General features: G+C 42.1%; 1 protein-coding gene across 3 annotated transcripts in view; it reads right to left on the reverse strand.

Moving 5' to 3' along the window:
* Positions 1-16,826, reverse strand: part of PDE1C (phosphodiesterase 1C) — a 622,342-nt gene that overhangs the window by 277,174 nt on the left and 328,342 nt on the right. The window contains exon 1 of one of the 3 annotated variants that reach the window (XM_063100845.1): positions 16,656-16,756. The exons of the other annotated variants lie outside the window; for them this stretch is intronic. Within the exon in view, the coding sequence (XP_062956915.1) occupies positions 16,656-16,756 (101 nt within the window). Of the gene's footprint in view, positions 1-16,655; positions 16,757-16,826 lie in introns of those variants that run through there. 3 annotated transcript variants of the gene reach the window in all.

Below are 16,826 nucleotides of genomic sequence, written 5' to 3' on the forward strand. Positions count from 1 at the left end.
ATAATGTAAAAGAAAATTTTACGAATAGCCATATCATTTAACACAGCAGCTTAATTTCTGGGTACTTATCTTGTTAGAAACAAAAGAGCTATAACACAAGAACATATTAAAAATTTGTTTATAGAAGCACTTTGTATAATGAGGGAGAAAAAAGTAAACAACCTAACCTTCTCCCTGAGTTGGAAAATATTTGGGGTTATTCATACTGTAGGACATCATACAATCAGTCAATATTATGAATGTTTCATATACATATGTATTTATGAATAATGTTGATAATACACATCAGGCAACCATTTATCTCAGCTATGGAGACAATACATAAACTACGAATTCTTCCATACATATGTATGTACATTATTTCTTGTAATCTTTCCCATCTCGGTTAATGGAAATGACATCCCTACAGTGACACAGACCAAAGCCTTAGAGACATTCTTGACTCTTTTCTTTCTCTGCATTCTACCTCCAAACTGCCTAGAAATTCCACTGGCTATCCTTTCAAATTAAATGCAATCTCTTCTCAGCAACTCCATGCTAGCACATGCTAAAAGCCACCATTATCTCTTCCCTATAATATTACAATAACATCTCCACCCTCCACCAACACAGCACCCAGAATTATCCTTTAAGTTCCTGAGGCAGATCACGTCACCCTCCACTGGCACTCTGACGTTCTCCCATCGCACTCAGGGTGAAGCCCGCAAGCTGGCCTCCTTGGCCATACACTGCCAGGTCCTGTTAAACTCCGATTCTGTCCACTCCTGTCCCCAGCCCACCTCCTTTCTCTCCCTGCCTCAGTCTGCTTCACCCACGCCAGACCCCTCGCTCCGTCCTGGGCACCCACGTGCGCTCCTGCCATGGGCCCTTGCGCTGGTCTTGTTCTCTACTCAGAGGGCTCCTCCCCCAGAAACCTCAAGCCTACTCCCTTGCCACCTGCATTTTGTCCAAATGTCACCTTCTCCCTAAGGCCTTGCCCTGAATACTCCACTTAAAATAGCAATTCTCCCACCTCCAGGCATGTCCCAACCCTCTTCCCTGTGTTTTCTTCATAGTTCATGAATCGCCTTTGAACTTAACTATGTCGTCCGCTTATTTTGTTGTTGTCTCTCCCACTAGGATGAGGCTAGAGATTTTCTCTCTTTTGTTAATTATATACTCCAGTAAAACAAAAGCACCTAAAGCAGAACTTAGCATAGAGTAGGAGCCTAATAACTATTTTATGAGTTAACGAATAACTATGGAATCAAAGTTGCTTAAATGTATTTTTTACTAATATTCTTTAAAAATGTGTCTTGTGACTTAAAGCATCCCTTCTCTTCCTAAACTGATACCTGGAATGTTTTAATAAATGCCTCTGCATCTTAAAAAAAAAAAAAAGTCCGATTCTCAGATCCTCTTGCCTGGGCAAGACTGGGGAGGCCTAACTGAGCCCTACTCATCCTTCAGTTCCCTCCGGAGACATCACTTCCTCCCAAAAACCTTCCAGGGCCTCCCAAGCTGGATAACGCTCCTTCTGTGTGTCCCACAGTGGCCAGAGCTTACACACACCATTGCACTTATGACCCTCGGTGGTCACGCTCTGCCAGGCTGATGGCAAGAACGATAACTTGTCCACTCGCTGCCAGCGTGTCTCCCGTGCCTAACATGTGGTGCTTGGCAAATGGCACCTGTTCAATATACTGTTGTTGAATGAATGGATGGATTTATCAAGAAATTGATCAAAAATGCTTTCTCTTTTTCATTTTCCTCCTGTGAGGACATCTACCATAGCCGTGGTGTCCTACACACAGAAGGAAAGCAGTGAGAGAAGGCTGGGAGCTCAGAGTTCCTGAGCACGCCTCTGTCCCATGCCCGGTACACACATTAACTCACTTAGACCTACGAACCCTGTGAGGTTTAACCCACTTTATATGTAGTAGAAGTGAGACTCCGAGAGGATACAGAACCTTCAAGCGGCCGAGACAGAAAGCAAATTCTGAAGCCTTCAAAGAAAATTGAGGAAATTATGCAAACAAGTCAAGGATTCCAGGAGGAAACTTGACAAAACAAGTTTTGTCTAGGACACTCGACAAAAACAAACAAAACCAACAGCAATAAAATATTCTGGATTCTTTCCAACTAAATGCAGGAAATGAGCTGGAAAAGAAACCCAGTTTTATTCTTGGCCTTTTGTTTTTAAGAACTTCAACAGAATTGATCTCTGACTCACAACCTGAAAGATAAAGGGGATGTTTTGAAATGTTCTGTTTTTCAAACTAACTTTAAATTTTTTTGAAACTTGAAACAGTACAGCACTAACCTCAAGATCTGTGTAGCTGGACTGGGCTGATGTAGAAAGTAGAGAATGACCAGGAGCTGCTGTGCTCTAGGGTCTGGCAGAGCTGGCAGCGTGGGAGACAGAGGAGCCTGGCTTCATACCCAGGCAGCAGAGGTCACCTCCACAGGACCATGCTGACAGAGCCACCTCAGAGAAGCACACGCGTGCACACACACACACTCACACACACAAGGGGCTTCGTTTGTTTTTGTTTTTGTAAAGATACGCACTACAGCATAATGCTTAAGATCACTCGCCTGAGCTTGAATCCCTTCTCCAATTTATTGCATCCAATAATTGTGGCCTTTAGCAATCTACATCACTTCTCCAACCACCAGTTTCCTCCCCTGTAAAGTCTGGGTAACAATCATCCCCACTTCCCGGGGTGATGTTAGAGTGAAATGTAATGGTGAAGTAAAGCATTTAGCATAGTGCTGGGCATCCCGGAACTGTTCAAGAAAGTCATCTCCTATATTAATAACAACAGTACTGCATAAATAATAATGATATTATAATTCAATAGGTTTTCAAATTTTATTTGGAAAAAAGACTTATTGATTTAAGAAGTCAAGGGGAAAAAGGCTGAAGATTGCTTTTCTAGAATGGAAAAGCTGAATACTCCCAGTTCTCCTTACCTTGGAACATTTGAGCCACAAAGAGAGCATGGGCTAATCTCAGTTCTGCTAAGAGGAGCATGAGCTGAAACCCTGCTCAGCTCTTCCCAGTACCCAAGGGACCCTGCAGCCTGCACCCCTGCCAGGTCTCTGGCGGTGGACCACTCAGCCTGGCAGAGCCACACCCTCTCCTCTAACATCAAAATTATGCCATGGCTCACGAGGTAGGAAAAAAGAAAGCAAAACTGAGTATTTATGAACACAATATCATAATAATCCTTAGAAAGAGCTAAAATTATCTTTTAACAAAAATGCTTTTGATCAATAACTCCCTAAAGACTGAGCCCAGTGACTTGCTTACACAGCATCCCTAAGCATTCTCAGGAAGCTATAACTTGGTGCAGAGACATCACACACTATGACTAGAATGAGTGATTGACACTCATTTACCTCTTATGCAAATTAAAAGACTACTGGTCTGCACTGAAAATCAACACCTGTTTAAATTCGGAATGTTTCTGTGGAACTGGGGATTGCCCAAGAAGTATCAAATGGGATGTGTGTGTGCGCGCGCACACACACGCGCAAATGTACAAAACAGAGGAAGTGAGTTTGAAAACCACCCCTCAAAGGCTTCAGTCCATTTGCAGCCAGCTGATCACATTCCGACGAGTAGATTCTGAGACTCCTATCATCAAAGGGCAAAGAGCACTGACACCCCAATATTTTAAAATGTTCCTCAAAGCTCTCCATGGCTGTCATCTAGCAGAGGCTTCTAGACCCTGAACTTCATTTTACCTCTCCTGTTGCCCAGTCAGAGAGAGAAAGAATGAAATGTAGCAAGCATAAGAGGTGATTCTGCCCACAGTAAGAATACACCTGCCTGGGGGCAGAGTGGAGACAAGCAGGGAAACAGCAAGAAACAACAAGTGAGGTGGGAGCAAGCATGCTTTTAAGGGGCTTTATTTGCTTTTTTGATGGCTAGGATTTCCCAAAGTACTAGGCACACCTGCACTCAAATATAAGTATCAAGTATTCCAAAGCCAAACAGATGATTTGGGAATCATTTCTAATAGCCTGGATAAATGTGAGTCGATTAAACATTGATGCTAGATTATGAAGCTCCTGGCAGTCTTTCACTGTTTTGAAGTTGAGTATCTTTGCGCAAGAGCCATATGGGCGCTGCAATAATGAGGTTTATAAATAGGCTTAATATTCTAACAAGCTGGCTTTGAGAGCTTGTGCTCTGTTTCTAAGTTGACGGCAAGACACCTCCCAGCTGGGCACAAAAAGGTTCTCTGGTGTAGGAAGTTGAAATCGCAGCAACTGCACACGCACGCACAGGGAGCATCCCAACACAGCTCCCAGTACTCTGTGCAGTTCCTCAGGAGGGATGACTCACTTCTCCCACTCCCATCAGAGTCTGTCTCCATCTTTCTCTGCAGAGACCACTGCCGCTGCCGACACACAGTCAGTCAGCTTTGAAAAGCTTGGTTCTCAGCCCTAAGTTCTCTCAAGGGAGAGGAGGCTGGGGGACAGAGCCAGAGAAAAACCAAGCACAGCCAGACTCACGTGGTTAACTATATATTCTCATGAGCTCGGATCACACACGTCTCACTTGTGGGAAAGTGGACTGAGATAAAATGCTTCGAATAACCATGAAATGGGCGAGGATCTCAATGATAATCTTACTCTCTGGTTTTGTTTTTCATTGGCATGTGGGGCACAGACAGAACAGAACTGGGTATCTCTAGAGGCTTCTACTGAATCTGTCCAACATCATGTGTGTGAACTAATCTACATGTTGCTGAGAATGGAAAGTCTTTGTACATTTCTTCTCATTCCTACCAGTGATTTCATTTCCGTGATGCATACATTAAAGCAGACTTGCAAAGCTATGTGTATTGATTGCTTGCAGCCTTTCCCATATTTTGAACAAGTAAATGCCAATGAGAAAATATATATAAACCTGTGGTCTCCTGGCACCTTCCACAAGAATATTTAGGGGTGGAAAAGAAGATAATAGAGTAAGAGAAACTCTTCTCTTACAAGCTCAAATATTTCTTCACTGATAAGCTACAAAATGGAATTCCATGTGCACAATAATTCTATTTTCCTGCTTCCTTGGCCAAAGATCCAAGGCAAGACAAATAATAAAAAAATAATAAAATGACATAAACTCAATTTCACCTGGAATAACCCAATCATTAGAAAAGAGTTGTTTTGTTTAAATTTTCTAGGGAATTTTTCTGCTAGGTTTTCTATTGGGGTAAATTGTTCAACAGATTTAGGCCTTCTCACTTAGCCATCTTAGAAAAGGAAGATCATTCTCAAGGACAGACATCTCCCAAAGACACAAAACTCCAAATTGTTTAGTCAAAAGTGATGAGATCAAATTCAAAGGAAAGAAGCCTTTGACAGGGTGGTTAGGGGGTGTGCAGATGGTGAATCTAAAGAATGGAGAGTGCCATCGGAAACAGGGCTGTAAATGAAAAATCAATTTATCACTCACTCCTGGGAGCAAATGTTTTAAATCTAGTGCTGGCTGGGCAGTGGAAAGTGAAGAAACCTTTGAGGAGAGGATAACCTAATCCAAACTCAACAGCCCCACAGGAAGCCCCACCTGGAGCTGCACCAACTCACACAGCAAATCTACGCTGTGTCCAGGGTCCCTGCGCTCCCAAAGCAGGCTGCTCTCCTCAATGTTCTTCCCCAGCCCCTCCTCTGCCTGCAGACAGCTGCTCAGACACAGAAATCCAAATCTCCTGTTCATGCCTACCTCTCTCCTGAGCCTGGGTTAGAAATTCCCAGGATTACGAGGCTCTACAATGGGACCTCTCCCCCCAAAAACCTGAAATCTTCCTTTGGAAAGAAAGATTTTTTGAGCAGACCACACATTATTTCTTTTCTAAAAAACCCATTGCCTAAAGCTAGGCAGTGAGCTAATCGGTAGCACCAGTGAAAAAATATGAAAAGGTTTTTAGAGAAAGAAAATAGAAAGTAAATGTCATGCTTGCAGAAGTCCAAGTAGTATGTTTTGTTTTGCATAAATGATTTATTTCTCTATTCACGTATTTACAACCACTTGCTGTGTTATAAGTACAGCAAAACTGTGTGGGTGGAACTGGAAGAGATTTTTGTGACCTCCTTCCTGGGAGCCTGGCTCCTATTTAAATAAACATCAATGAGGAAGGCTGAAATCAAAAATATCTCTTAATATCTGTGGCAGCACTGCCAAAGTGGAGATAAACCCAAAGGATTAAAACAAAATCTCACTCTTCACAGACATATCCCTGTAATTAGAGAAGCGGGAGGTTTTTTAAAATTGAATTATCTAGAGAGCTGTTTCAATTCTCTACTTTGCCTTTCCCCCTATAGATTTAGTCAGAACAAAAACTGTATCTTCCGCCGAGTTCAACTTCAATGACAGTCTAATTTTCCTAAGGCTTTCTTGTCCACTCCAGTAGCATTCACCCCCTGTCTCCACTCACATCCTTCCTCTCAACTCTTATCAAAACCTACTCCTGGCAGAAAGCAGCTTTGGTCATTTACAACTCCAGGTGAATTTGAGTCAGTGCCACAGCTCGTTGGGAGAAGTCCCTCCTATTACCTCTAAAACTCGATCCCCTAGCAGCAGCATCTGTGTAAGCCTCTCTGGACATAGCTCTATAGATCTCAACAATTTAAATATGGCAAAATGAAGCCGTTGTCCAAAATACAGAAAACAAAACTCAAAAGATGCCTTTATAGGGACCATTTTGAGCTCTTCTGCCAACTGAAATCAGTTGAGCATTGGAACCAAATTCTTCTGAGCTATAGTAGTTACCTTCACTGAAACTATGCCAAATCTACCAGAAATGGCAGCTTCGAAAAATTCTTTCATTTTTTTTTTTAACAATGACTAATTTCAGTCAGTGGTTTTATAGACAGAATGGCAGTTCTAAACAGCGTCCATGATGCTTGATTTATGATAATTAATCCTTATATTTCACAAATGAGCTACACAGGAGCCAATTTACAAAAGTGTATGTAGTTCCTCACAGTTAGCCAACAGGGTTTCCAGTAAAAACCACATGAAACTAAATATACTTTACTTATTTTCACAGGGCTTCATCTAAAGGTATTGTAGGACCCCTCAGAGTTCATCCTTACATAAGAGTCAGAGAGCGAGAGGAAAAGGTGGTGGGATATTAGTGTGCATTTGAATTACTCCTAAAGCACACCTACAAGTAGCTTTCAAAGATTAATCATTCATTACCATATTTTCTAGGTGTGTCTGTAGAGTGTAGGAAAAGTACTGGTTATTTAAGCATTTTGGTTGTTTGAAATGCAGATAAACAACAGTTCAATGGTCTTTGAATGTCCAATAGCGGCTTTCAGCCAAAATGCCCAATGCACTCTCATCTTGATTGTCTAAACTGTCACTCTCCTGGTGGGCTTCAAAGAAAGCTGTATTTCAGCAGAATATTGAATACTGGGTCTCTGCAGGGGAGGCCCTTGCTGGAGGGTGGAAACAGAAGGAGGGGGAAGCACTTTGGGAAGGCCTTAAAGAGCAAAAGAAGGCCATGAATGACGCGGAGGTGGTGTGGGGCTGGGAGGGCTGAGCGCCATGGCAGGAACTGTGGACTGCACCAAGAGATGAGGCCAGCCGTGTCCATCATGAGGCACCTCTGGAGCAGGGGCCGGGAGGTTGAGCCCATTCAGTGGAGCCTAAGCAGCAGAAAGGCCTCCTGCAGGGTCCAGAAAGCCTTCACCAGGCCCAGCTGCAGTGGGCTGGGCTCCAGGCTGCCTAGCTGTGCCCTGTAGTTCCCTGAAGGTCCGTGATGAGGCCCCATCCCATTTGGCTCCCTGGGTCATGGCCTCTTTCTGCCCTTGGAATACTGGGAATGACCATGCCTACCTCCAGGTTTCTGTCCCTGTTTCAAACCTATGTGGTGGTGGGCACCTGCACCAAATAGTCAACGTAAGAGTTTCAAGCAAAGCTATGTACATTGACTCCCAAATGCTGAACAAGTAAATGCCAATGAAAGAATATACATAAACTTTTGGTCTCACGGCAGCTTCTGTCAGACTCTTAGGGGTTCACACTAAACTGTGTTCTTTCTACTTGTAAAATTTATAGAAATATTAATTTAATGCCATTCAGACACAAGCACACATATAGTTTTTTCTTCTCCCTTTGCTGGCCTGTACATTATCTCTCCAATCCAGTCCTTTCTTTTAATCTCCAGACTCACTTCTCCAGCTGCTCATGCTTTCACCATACGTCCCCTCTCAGGGGCATCTTATAGGACCCTCATAGTCAATATGGCCAAAACTGAATTCAGGATCTCTACCCCCATTCATTTTACTCCCACATACAACCAAACCTGCAAACGTGTTCCTCCCTCCTGATCTAAGTAAATAGCACCTGGGGATTCAAGCTAAAAACCTGGGAGTTTTCCAAGATTCCACTTTCTTTCTCATCCCCATATCCAAGTCCTATTGAGCCTACATCCTGAGAAGTTCTCAAATCCATCTCTGCAGACAATGGCTTCCCATTCTTAAGGCCCCCTGGTGGATGAGGCTGGATTTGGCCCCTCTCCAGATGTGTTTGGAGCCTTTGGTCCTTGGTCCTTACTGTCTATGCTGCAGCCACTGGGCATTCTCTCATTTTCTCAGAGGCTCTCTGTTCCTTCCTGTCTGGATCTTTGTATGTGTAAAGCTCCCAGGCCTGGAATACTCTAGAACTCTCTTCCCCAACTCTTTACTTAACTAATACCTACATATTATTCATCGCTCAGCTTAAATCTCACTTCTTCAGAGAAGCCTTCTCTGAATCTTAGATCAGGTTTGGCCCCTCTTAGATATTTTCATAGTACCCTGAACTTCTCTGTGGCACTCAGCACAGTAAATTTATGTGTGGAAATAGTACTTAATACTTGCCTCAACCTGTAGGCTGAACACTCCCTGAGGGAGGAAGCCTCTGTCTTGTTCCCCACTATATGGTAAGTGTTAGAGAAATGTTTGCTAAGAGAATGAGTGAGGATTGAGTTTCCTGTATATAGGTGTGTGTGTATTCCTTCAAATATATAAACAAAACTCACTACCCATAATTACTCGTTTTTATATCTTCTTGACTGAATTATTCTCATAAGCTTTTTTGTAATTTCACAACCTAGGAATACCTAGGTCTTTCTTACACTCATTAAGACTTGTTTATTTTGTTTAGTAACAGCTGTCAAGAGGACTTTAAATAAAGGATACACTCCAATAAAAGCCTAAAGAATACCAACCCTTTATCTGGATTCAGTATGCCTTCTCCAGAAATAGTACTTCATTCATTGTAGAATTCTTTTTTTATTACTAATAGGAAACTATGATGGTCATTCTCCAAGGCTGTCACAGAATGTTTTATGTGCCTCAAATTTAACAATTATTTTTCTTAATTATTTCTCAAAAAGTAGGTTACCTTCACATAAGCACTTTCACTCCGTATGAGGAAATGGGAACTGAAGAAAATATTTTCTATGAACCAAAGAAAATCAAAGACAGAAAAGTGGGGCTAGAAATGCAGAAACCTCTCTGCTAAGGGCTGCTTCCCAACCAACAGAGGCATGCTATAAAACTTGGCCAAAATAATAAACACTTAGCTACTAAATATTGAGTTGGAATTAGTTAATAAGTTAGCACAACCAAATTATAAGCAAGTGATGATGAATTAATAAACTGTATTAGTAATTAAGTAAAGAAAATTTCACTCTAAATGCAAGGATCTACTTACCTTTTTTGAAATTTAACTCTTTTCCCCATTGTACATTAAGAATGTATGTCAGGGAGACTTAACTTGATCCTTATTAGTAAAAGAGAGACTCAAAAACAATTGCTGGAACATGTCTTCCTTCTCTGAACCCTAGCACATGGTGTCAGTATCACTCATTTAGCAACTAATGATTGCCCTCCTTTTTATGGTCATTTTTAAAATTTTCACACATATAAGAACTAGCTTGTGTCCCTAACTAGACTCTAAGTTTCCTGAAGTTAGGGCTTTTCGGATATTTTCATACCTAGTACATAATAGGAGCTTAATAAAAATGTGCTGAACCATCTGGCATTTCCAATTAAATGGGAAGGATGTGGAAGGGCCAATTAACACACTAAATATGTAATCTGGGGGAAATAAACAACAATTTTAAAAATTATTCTTCTGAAATTGCTTTTTTGATGAAGTTCCGGTCAACACACTCTTCCCTGGGTCATCTGTTTCCAAGGCTTCAACTCAGAACCAAGACTCTCAGACCCACCACTGTGGCTGAAGGTCTCTCCCTAGTTCCGGATTACTGTCACCACAGCTACTTGGACATTCCAGAGGCTACCAGTTCAACCAGTCTACACCCAAGTTTATCGCTCTGCTTTGTCTTAGCCTGCTCTTCTCTGTCCAACCCTGCTCTTCTCTGCTAACAAGGCAAGCAGCACCAAACTCACTAGGACATCAAGCCAAAGCAAACCTGGAGGACAGCTTCTCCTTCTCTTTCTCTGCTCAACATCTAAGTCCTGTGCATTTCAAAGAAGCGCCCTGTCCTTTCATCTCAAGTGGCACTACCCCAATTCAGGCATCTTCTCCAACGGGTCTCATCTCTAATCTGTCTTCCCTACTTCTTCTAGAATTACCATCCCCAAATTCCAATTTCATTTTGTTACTCTCCAGCTTAAAATCTTTTAACAAATCCTTACAACTGAAAGGATAAAATGCAAATTCCTTAAAATAGCATGTGTCAAAAAACAATTTTCTCTGGAAGGTGTGAATGACGAGTTCCTGGAACACAACACTTTTTTGTTGTGTAGTAAAATATGTTCAAATATTCACCTCCTTAAACTATAATTATAATTCTGTAATTGTAATTTTGAGTAAAACGAAGTAAAAATTTTGTAAGATTCCATGTGTCAGTACCTGGCCCATGCCTTCCTTTCCAGCATTTTTTCTCACCCCTCCTTGAGGTGTCAAGGTCTCCCAGGCCTCTGTCCCTTTGCACACAGTGTTCCTTCCATTCCTGAACTATCCCTCACTATTGCACTGGATGAGCTGCAAGAGGATACCACAAGCAACCTTTTAACAAAGGTAACTAGGGCTCTTGAAGATTGATTTGCAAGAGAAGGTAACCTCGTTACCTGAACCAGTTCAGGGGCTAACTACTTCTGAAGTGACCTAGAAGGTTTCTGTCCAGTAATTCCATGTTGAATGACAGCAGACAGACTCAACCACACCCAATCCTTTGGGTATTATCAAGGAGAGGTAAACATAGAGAAGTTCACTATTACTCAAGCAATATGACTAGTATGTATAAGCAGCTTTTCCAGTAGTCCATAACAGCTCAGAATTCTGGGCTGGTTTATTCTGGGCTGACTGGAGGACTCTTTGTTTTTCCCAAATCTTTGCAAAAGGATTTTTTGCATCTTTGCAAAAGACTGACATCAATGAAAGGAATCTGTAAGTTTCTTTCTTGTGACTCTCTAAGGACTCTGCCCCAAACAAATACACAGCTCCTCGTGGACTGCCCCAAGAGTTCACCACAGTCTGTAACACCTTCTCTGGCCCTCCCAGGCAGAGGGAGCTCCACCTCATCCATCCCACTGTAACTATACACCACTTCCAGGTACTCACGTCAGTTTCCCCCCTTAGCCTGTGAAGTGCTGAAGGTCCGGTAAGTATCTCCTCTACTTTTGCATACCCAGAGCTTAGCAAAGTGTCTGGCACATAATAGACATTCAGCAAATGTTAATTGAGGAAACTCACCTTGTCTGAACATAGATTACACTATTAAAAAATTCAGACGAGTAGAAAGAAAATACAGAGTGAGGGGCTTAGGTAAGAAATTTAAAACCAAAGATCCAGGCTTCTTTGTCTGTGACTTTCTCTCCTATCTTTGCCATGTGGTTTGGAAGAGTCACTTAAGTTCTCTTACATTAGTGGGGTATCAGTTAAGACTCTTTCGGAAAACCAAACCCAAAACAGCCTAAGCAAAAACAGAACCTGACGTAACTGAGAAAGCTGGTATAGCTGAGATAGCTGGTGTAGCTGAGAAAGCTGGTGTAGCTGAGATAGCTGACAGAATCAAAGAAACATCAGTAGGAGCCAGGGCCTCTGGAGCCAACCCAGGGACTCCATCCATCTTCTTGCCTCTGCTTCTCTTTGAGTGTTGGCCTCACTGTCTCCTATCATGGAAAGGTCTTCTCCATAAGGTGGGAAATGGATCCACTGGCAGCCACTATGAAAGCCCAGAAGAAGAGAACAGAATCACTGCCCCCTGGCCAATATAGAATTATCAATGAAAGTCTCTAATGCTCCCATTTGGGTTTCATGCCCTACTTGAGACCAACTGCTATTGCCAAGAAGATGAAACCCGATGATTGGCCAGTCCTGGACCATGAGCCCATCACTATGGTGAAGTGTAGGCGTGGGGTGGGAGCAGGGGCTGTTGCCATAGCAAGGGAGATGGGAAAGTTTGCTGGATAGACAAACACAATGGTTGTCACAATCCATTAACCTAATAGCCATTTATTTGCCATTGTATTCATAATATTACTTTAGCTAATGCAAAAAAGAAAGCAGCAGCATCTTAATAGAGTGTTGTAAAACATAAAATGCATTACACTGACTACCTCAAAGATGGGCAAAGTGAATACATGGTAGCTTAGATAATTACAAGTGTGGTAATAAATGCCAAGGAATGAGCGAAACTTGTCCTCTTGATCTCAATTAAAAAAAAAACAGCATAGAAACAACTTTTTGTCATCATATAGGCTGACAATAGAAAAACTCTTGGTCAGGACCTAAGGTGTAAGTGATGACCCAACAGCTCAAGGCCAAGTAGCCAAGAAGCTTCCCATAGCATCGGGAGAATAAAGAACACCCATAGTCTTCTTTTTCCCTGATTGGAAGATTCTGTAACAGAAAGGTCATGGGGAGTGGCTCTTACAAATTCTACCCACTCCTACAGAGGAAAGAGGCATGACAACAGCTCACAGAGGACAACTGAGGTTTATGGAAAAGTAAAAATGAGGCTCTTCCCAGAAAAGTAAGAGGACAGCATCCCTCTGGCAGATTTAATTAAGAAAGCTCAGATATGCAGTATTGGTTCCCTTCCAATTTAGAGAAATGTGGACATGTGTCTAAGAGGTGGCAGGACTGCAGACAGAGGCTGAGAACACCACACCACTCAAATCACAGTCGACCTCTCTGCAGCACCTGCCTCAAGGGACGTGGGAGTCATCATAATGGTAAACACCTAGGTTTGCAGGTTTTTATCATCTCAGCTGGGGTACATAGTGTTTAAAATTCATATTTCCAGTATTTGATGCACTATCACACGTTAGGGATGCTACAATGCTAGGTTAAGAGTTATTCCTGATTCTTTCCCAAAGAACATGTGAAACAGCTACACTGGGGGTAAACCACTGACCAAAGCAAAACAAAAACCCTGTTTTCACGCAGCTTATATTCTTGTTGAGGGAGACAGACAATAACATAATAAATAAGTAAACAATGCAGTATTCAGATTGTAAGAAGGGCTGGAGAGAAGAAGGGACGGCAGGGGATGGCTGGGATTGGAATGCATAGAAGACAGAGTATTATCCTGTGTTGTTGAATCTTTGCAGATGACAACCACAGAAATCCCCTTGCTGCTGGTAAAGACCACTTCTCACCAGTGCAGAAAATGGGAGATATAAGGAAGGGAAAGAGAGAACCTCGGTAAACACAACAGTGAAATTCAGCCCTGGATTGTGGTTTTGCCAGATCCTTCCCAGTTTCCATCTCAGCTTAGATTTCTGTGCCCTAACCTGGGAAATGAGACTAAGAAAACCTGTCTCCCAGCCAGCTCATGGCATGGTGTGTTGGTCGGCCTCGTGACCCATAAGCTGACCCAAACATACATTTATCATAATTCTGAATATTAAAAAGCTCACACTCCACAATTATTTGAAGTTGATACGACAAGCAAACAGAAAGGACATTGTTGGGGGGGAGGGGGGAGGGAGAAGGGAGGGAGGTTTTGGTGATGGGGAGCAATAATCAGCCACAATGTATATCGACAAAATAAAATTAAAAAAAAAAAAATTAAAAAAATTTAAAAAAAAAAAAAGCTCACACTGGGTTTTTATGCTTCCTTCATCACCTATTAATTGAGCACCTACTATGTGCCAAACCTGTCTAGGCACTAGAGGTATAGCTGTAAGCAAGACACATAAAATATCTGTCCTCATGGAACTTACATCCTAATGGAAGAGGTGAAAAATTCAACAATATATTAAATAGGGGAGATAGTGGCAAGAAGGAGACAAGAAAGATACCATTGAGTAATCCAGGCATAAAATTATCAAGTTCTGGACTTAGATGGCTCTCAGATAAGCTGAACTGAATTCATGACCATCTGTGGTCATTTATTAAGCCCTTTCTATAAGGGTGTCATGGTAATAAATTAATATGAAAATCCAATTGTGGCTATTACACCTTTCTAAAATGTTGAAAGAGCAGTTTGCTTTCTCTTACCAACAATCTGTGGTGTGGACAAATATACACACACCCATCCATCTCCTAAGGTTTTCTATTTTGTGGACTGAAGAAGTGTTATTCCAAGTTGTAAAAATGAGCATGTGCTTTGGTTTCCAGAGTTTTTAGCAACTTATTCCAGCACTGCTGTTTTGTTGTTGTTGTTTTTTAAAAGGTGGTAGGAAGAGATATAATGGTGAAAATATATACAATAATGACAAATAACATGCCCTTTTCAAATTAGAAAGTGAAGCTAAAAGTCTCATGGGTTGCTGTTGGGCAGGGTGTTTCAGCAGGATGGATAGAGAGAGGAATTCAAAAACACTAATTTGGAGAAGAATCACCCACCAGGTTCTGGATAGATATAAGAGACTAGAAAATGAAAATGTGGATACATCCCACCGCAACACCTTGGAGAGAGAAACCTAACAGATATGAAACTGAGAAAGCTACAAGACTGTGTTGTAAGTGCTAAATGCTTTTTCACACAAGTTCCCCCCTCAGCTTTGCTGATTTGGCCAGACACTTGTCTCCAGCCTGAATAGCTCCATGGAGTCGGTTAGAATTGAAAAGAAGACCAAGGGAAGCAGTTCCTGAGTGTGTGGATATGAGTCTGTCTAGTTGGGACAGCAAGGAAACCAGCTTGACAACATTTTCACATTGTATACGTCTGACCCAGACTTTGTGGACACAACAAACTTCCTGTGTGCAGCACAACATAATCAGATGTAATGTTTAGTGCATATAATGTGAGCTTACTGTAAACAGCGCTCTGAAGAAGCTGCTTCATTGCACGCACCTAAACTGTCAGGAGAGCCTGCCAGCCAGAGAGACAAGATTTACAAATAAGTTTACAGCTTCCACTTGCGGTGGCCAGACAAGTCAAACATCAAATTATTTGGCATGGCTCCCCATTTAGCTCAATGGCAATGAGGCTCACTTGGATTATCAATGGAAGGGCTTTCATAAAATGCACTTTAAATAGGGGCCCCTTAAAAAAACACATGCTACCTATTATCTCCCCTTAGAAACTTAGAATATCCTGGTTGGGATGTGGTCTTCCTTAAGACGAAGCTAATTTAGATCAGCACCTTTTTAAATTTGTTTCATGTGTGTGTGCTTTCAAAAACGGTAACAGCAGCAAAACAACAAACAAATTGGAAGGGAGCTTATTTTTCCATCACTGCCCTTGGTAGTAACAGAATGTCTGCAGAATATACAAGAATAGATACAAGGAATGGGACATATGGAGAATATCTCATACTTGGAAGAAAACTATTTTTTAAAACGGCACTAGGTATCTGATGTAAAACAGCTGATGAAATGAGTAGGTATCTTTGGGAGCTGCCTGGTCAATTGAGGAGCAAGCTGGAAATGTACAGCTATCACTACGGCTTCCCGACTGGGGCCACCAGCAGTTCATTGTTTATGCAACCTTCTCCCAGAAAATACCACATATTTTCAGGTCTACGCTCCTCAGAACCTAAAACCGAATAGAACCCAACGAAGTTAATGAAATTCAGAGATCTCCGTCCATCAGTCCAAACAGAATTCTGGCCATTATATTAAAATCAAATATCCTATTTCACTATTCAAATATTGCTAGGAAACTCCAATATTGCTCCTGACTCCCACTTTCTCCACAGTAGCCCTTCCCTCTAGTAAGCATTTTTCTGCTAGAAAGAATCCTAAGATAATATCAGAAGTTGAACTGGGCTACGGAGAGGGAGAAGAGAATTTAGCAGACAAAATGCATGCTGAATTTTAACAGTTGGTAAGTTCTTGGACCACCTGCCAAGGTGCGGGCTTGCAAGCAGTTTGCAGAGAAAAGCTCTTTCTTTGATTAAAAGTCCCTGCCAGTGGTCCCCAAACTTTTCTCCCTGGGCAAAAAGGACCAGAAATACATCCTTGCATATTGTGCTACTACAACTGCCACATCTAAGGCCATCTCCAGTCCCATGCTTCATGACAGCATGACTTGGAAGTAGCAAGGCATTCTAAAACAGAAAGACAACCCTCTCTGTGTTGGAAGGAAGGTCGCAGAGACTGTAATTAACAGAGAAGCAATTGTGGAACTTCTAGGGCTGTATTTAAAGGGCCATGCGGGAATGAGGTGAGCAGTGGCTGTGAGTGTGTAGTGAAATAAGGACGGGAGAGGGAAATAGGGCAAGAGAAGTAAATAGGTTTTACTTACAGCCCGCGGAGCCGAAGCCAGATTTTCTCGATCTGTTCCGGTTGCAGGTATTTCAGGGAGTTGCTCTCGAATTCTTCAATCTCCTTGGTCGGGGACTCCATAGCTGCAGGTTATCAGCGGCGGTGAGGCTGAGAGACTTTGGGCTGTCCCCTCCCCGCCTCCTCGCCGGGT

The sequence above is a fragment of the Cynocephalus volans genome, chromosome 6 (genome assembly GCF_027409185.1).
Source record: "Cynocephalus volans isolate mCynVol1 chromosome 6, mCynVol1.pri, whole genome shotgun sequence".
In the NCBI taxonomy this organism is placed as follows: Eukaryota; Metazoa; Chordata; class Mammalia; order Dermoptera; family Cynocephalidae; genus Cynocephalus; species Cynocephalus volans.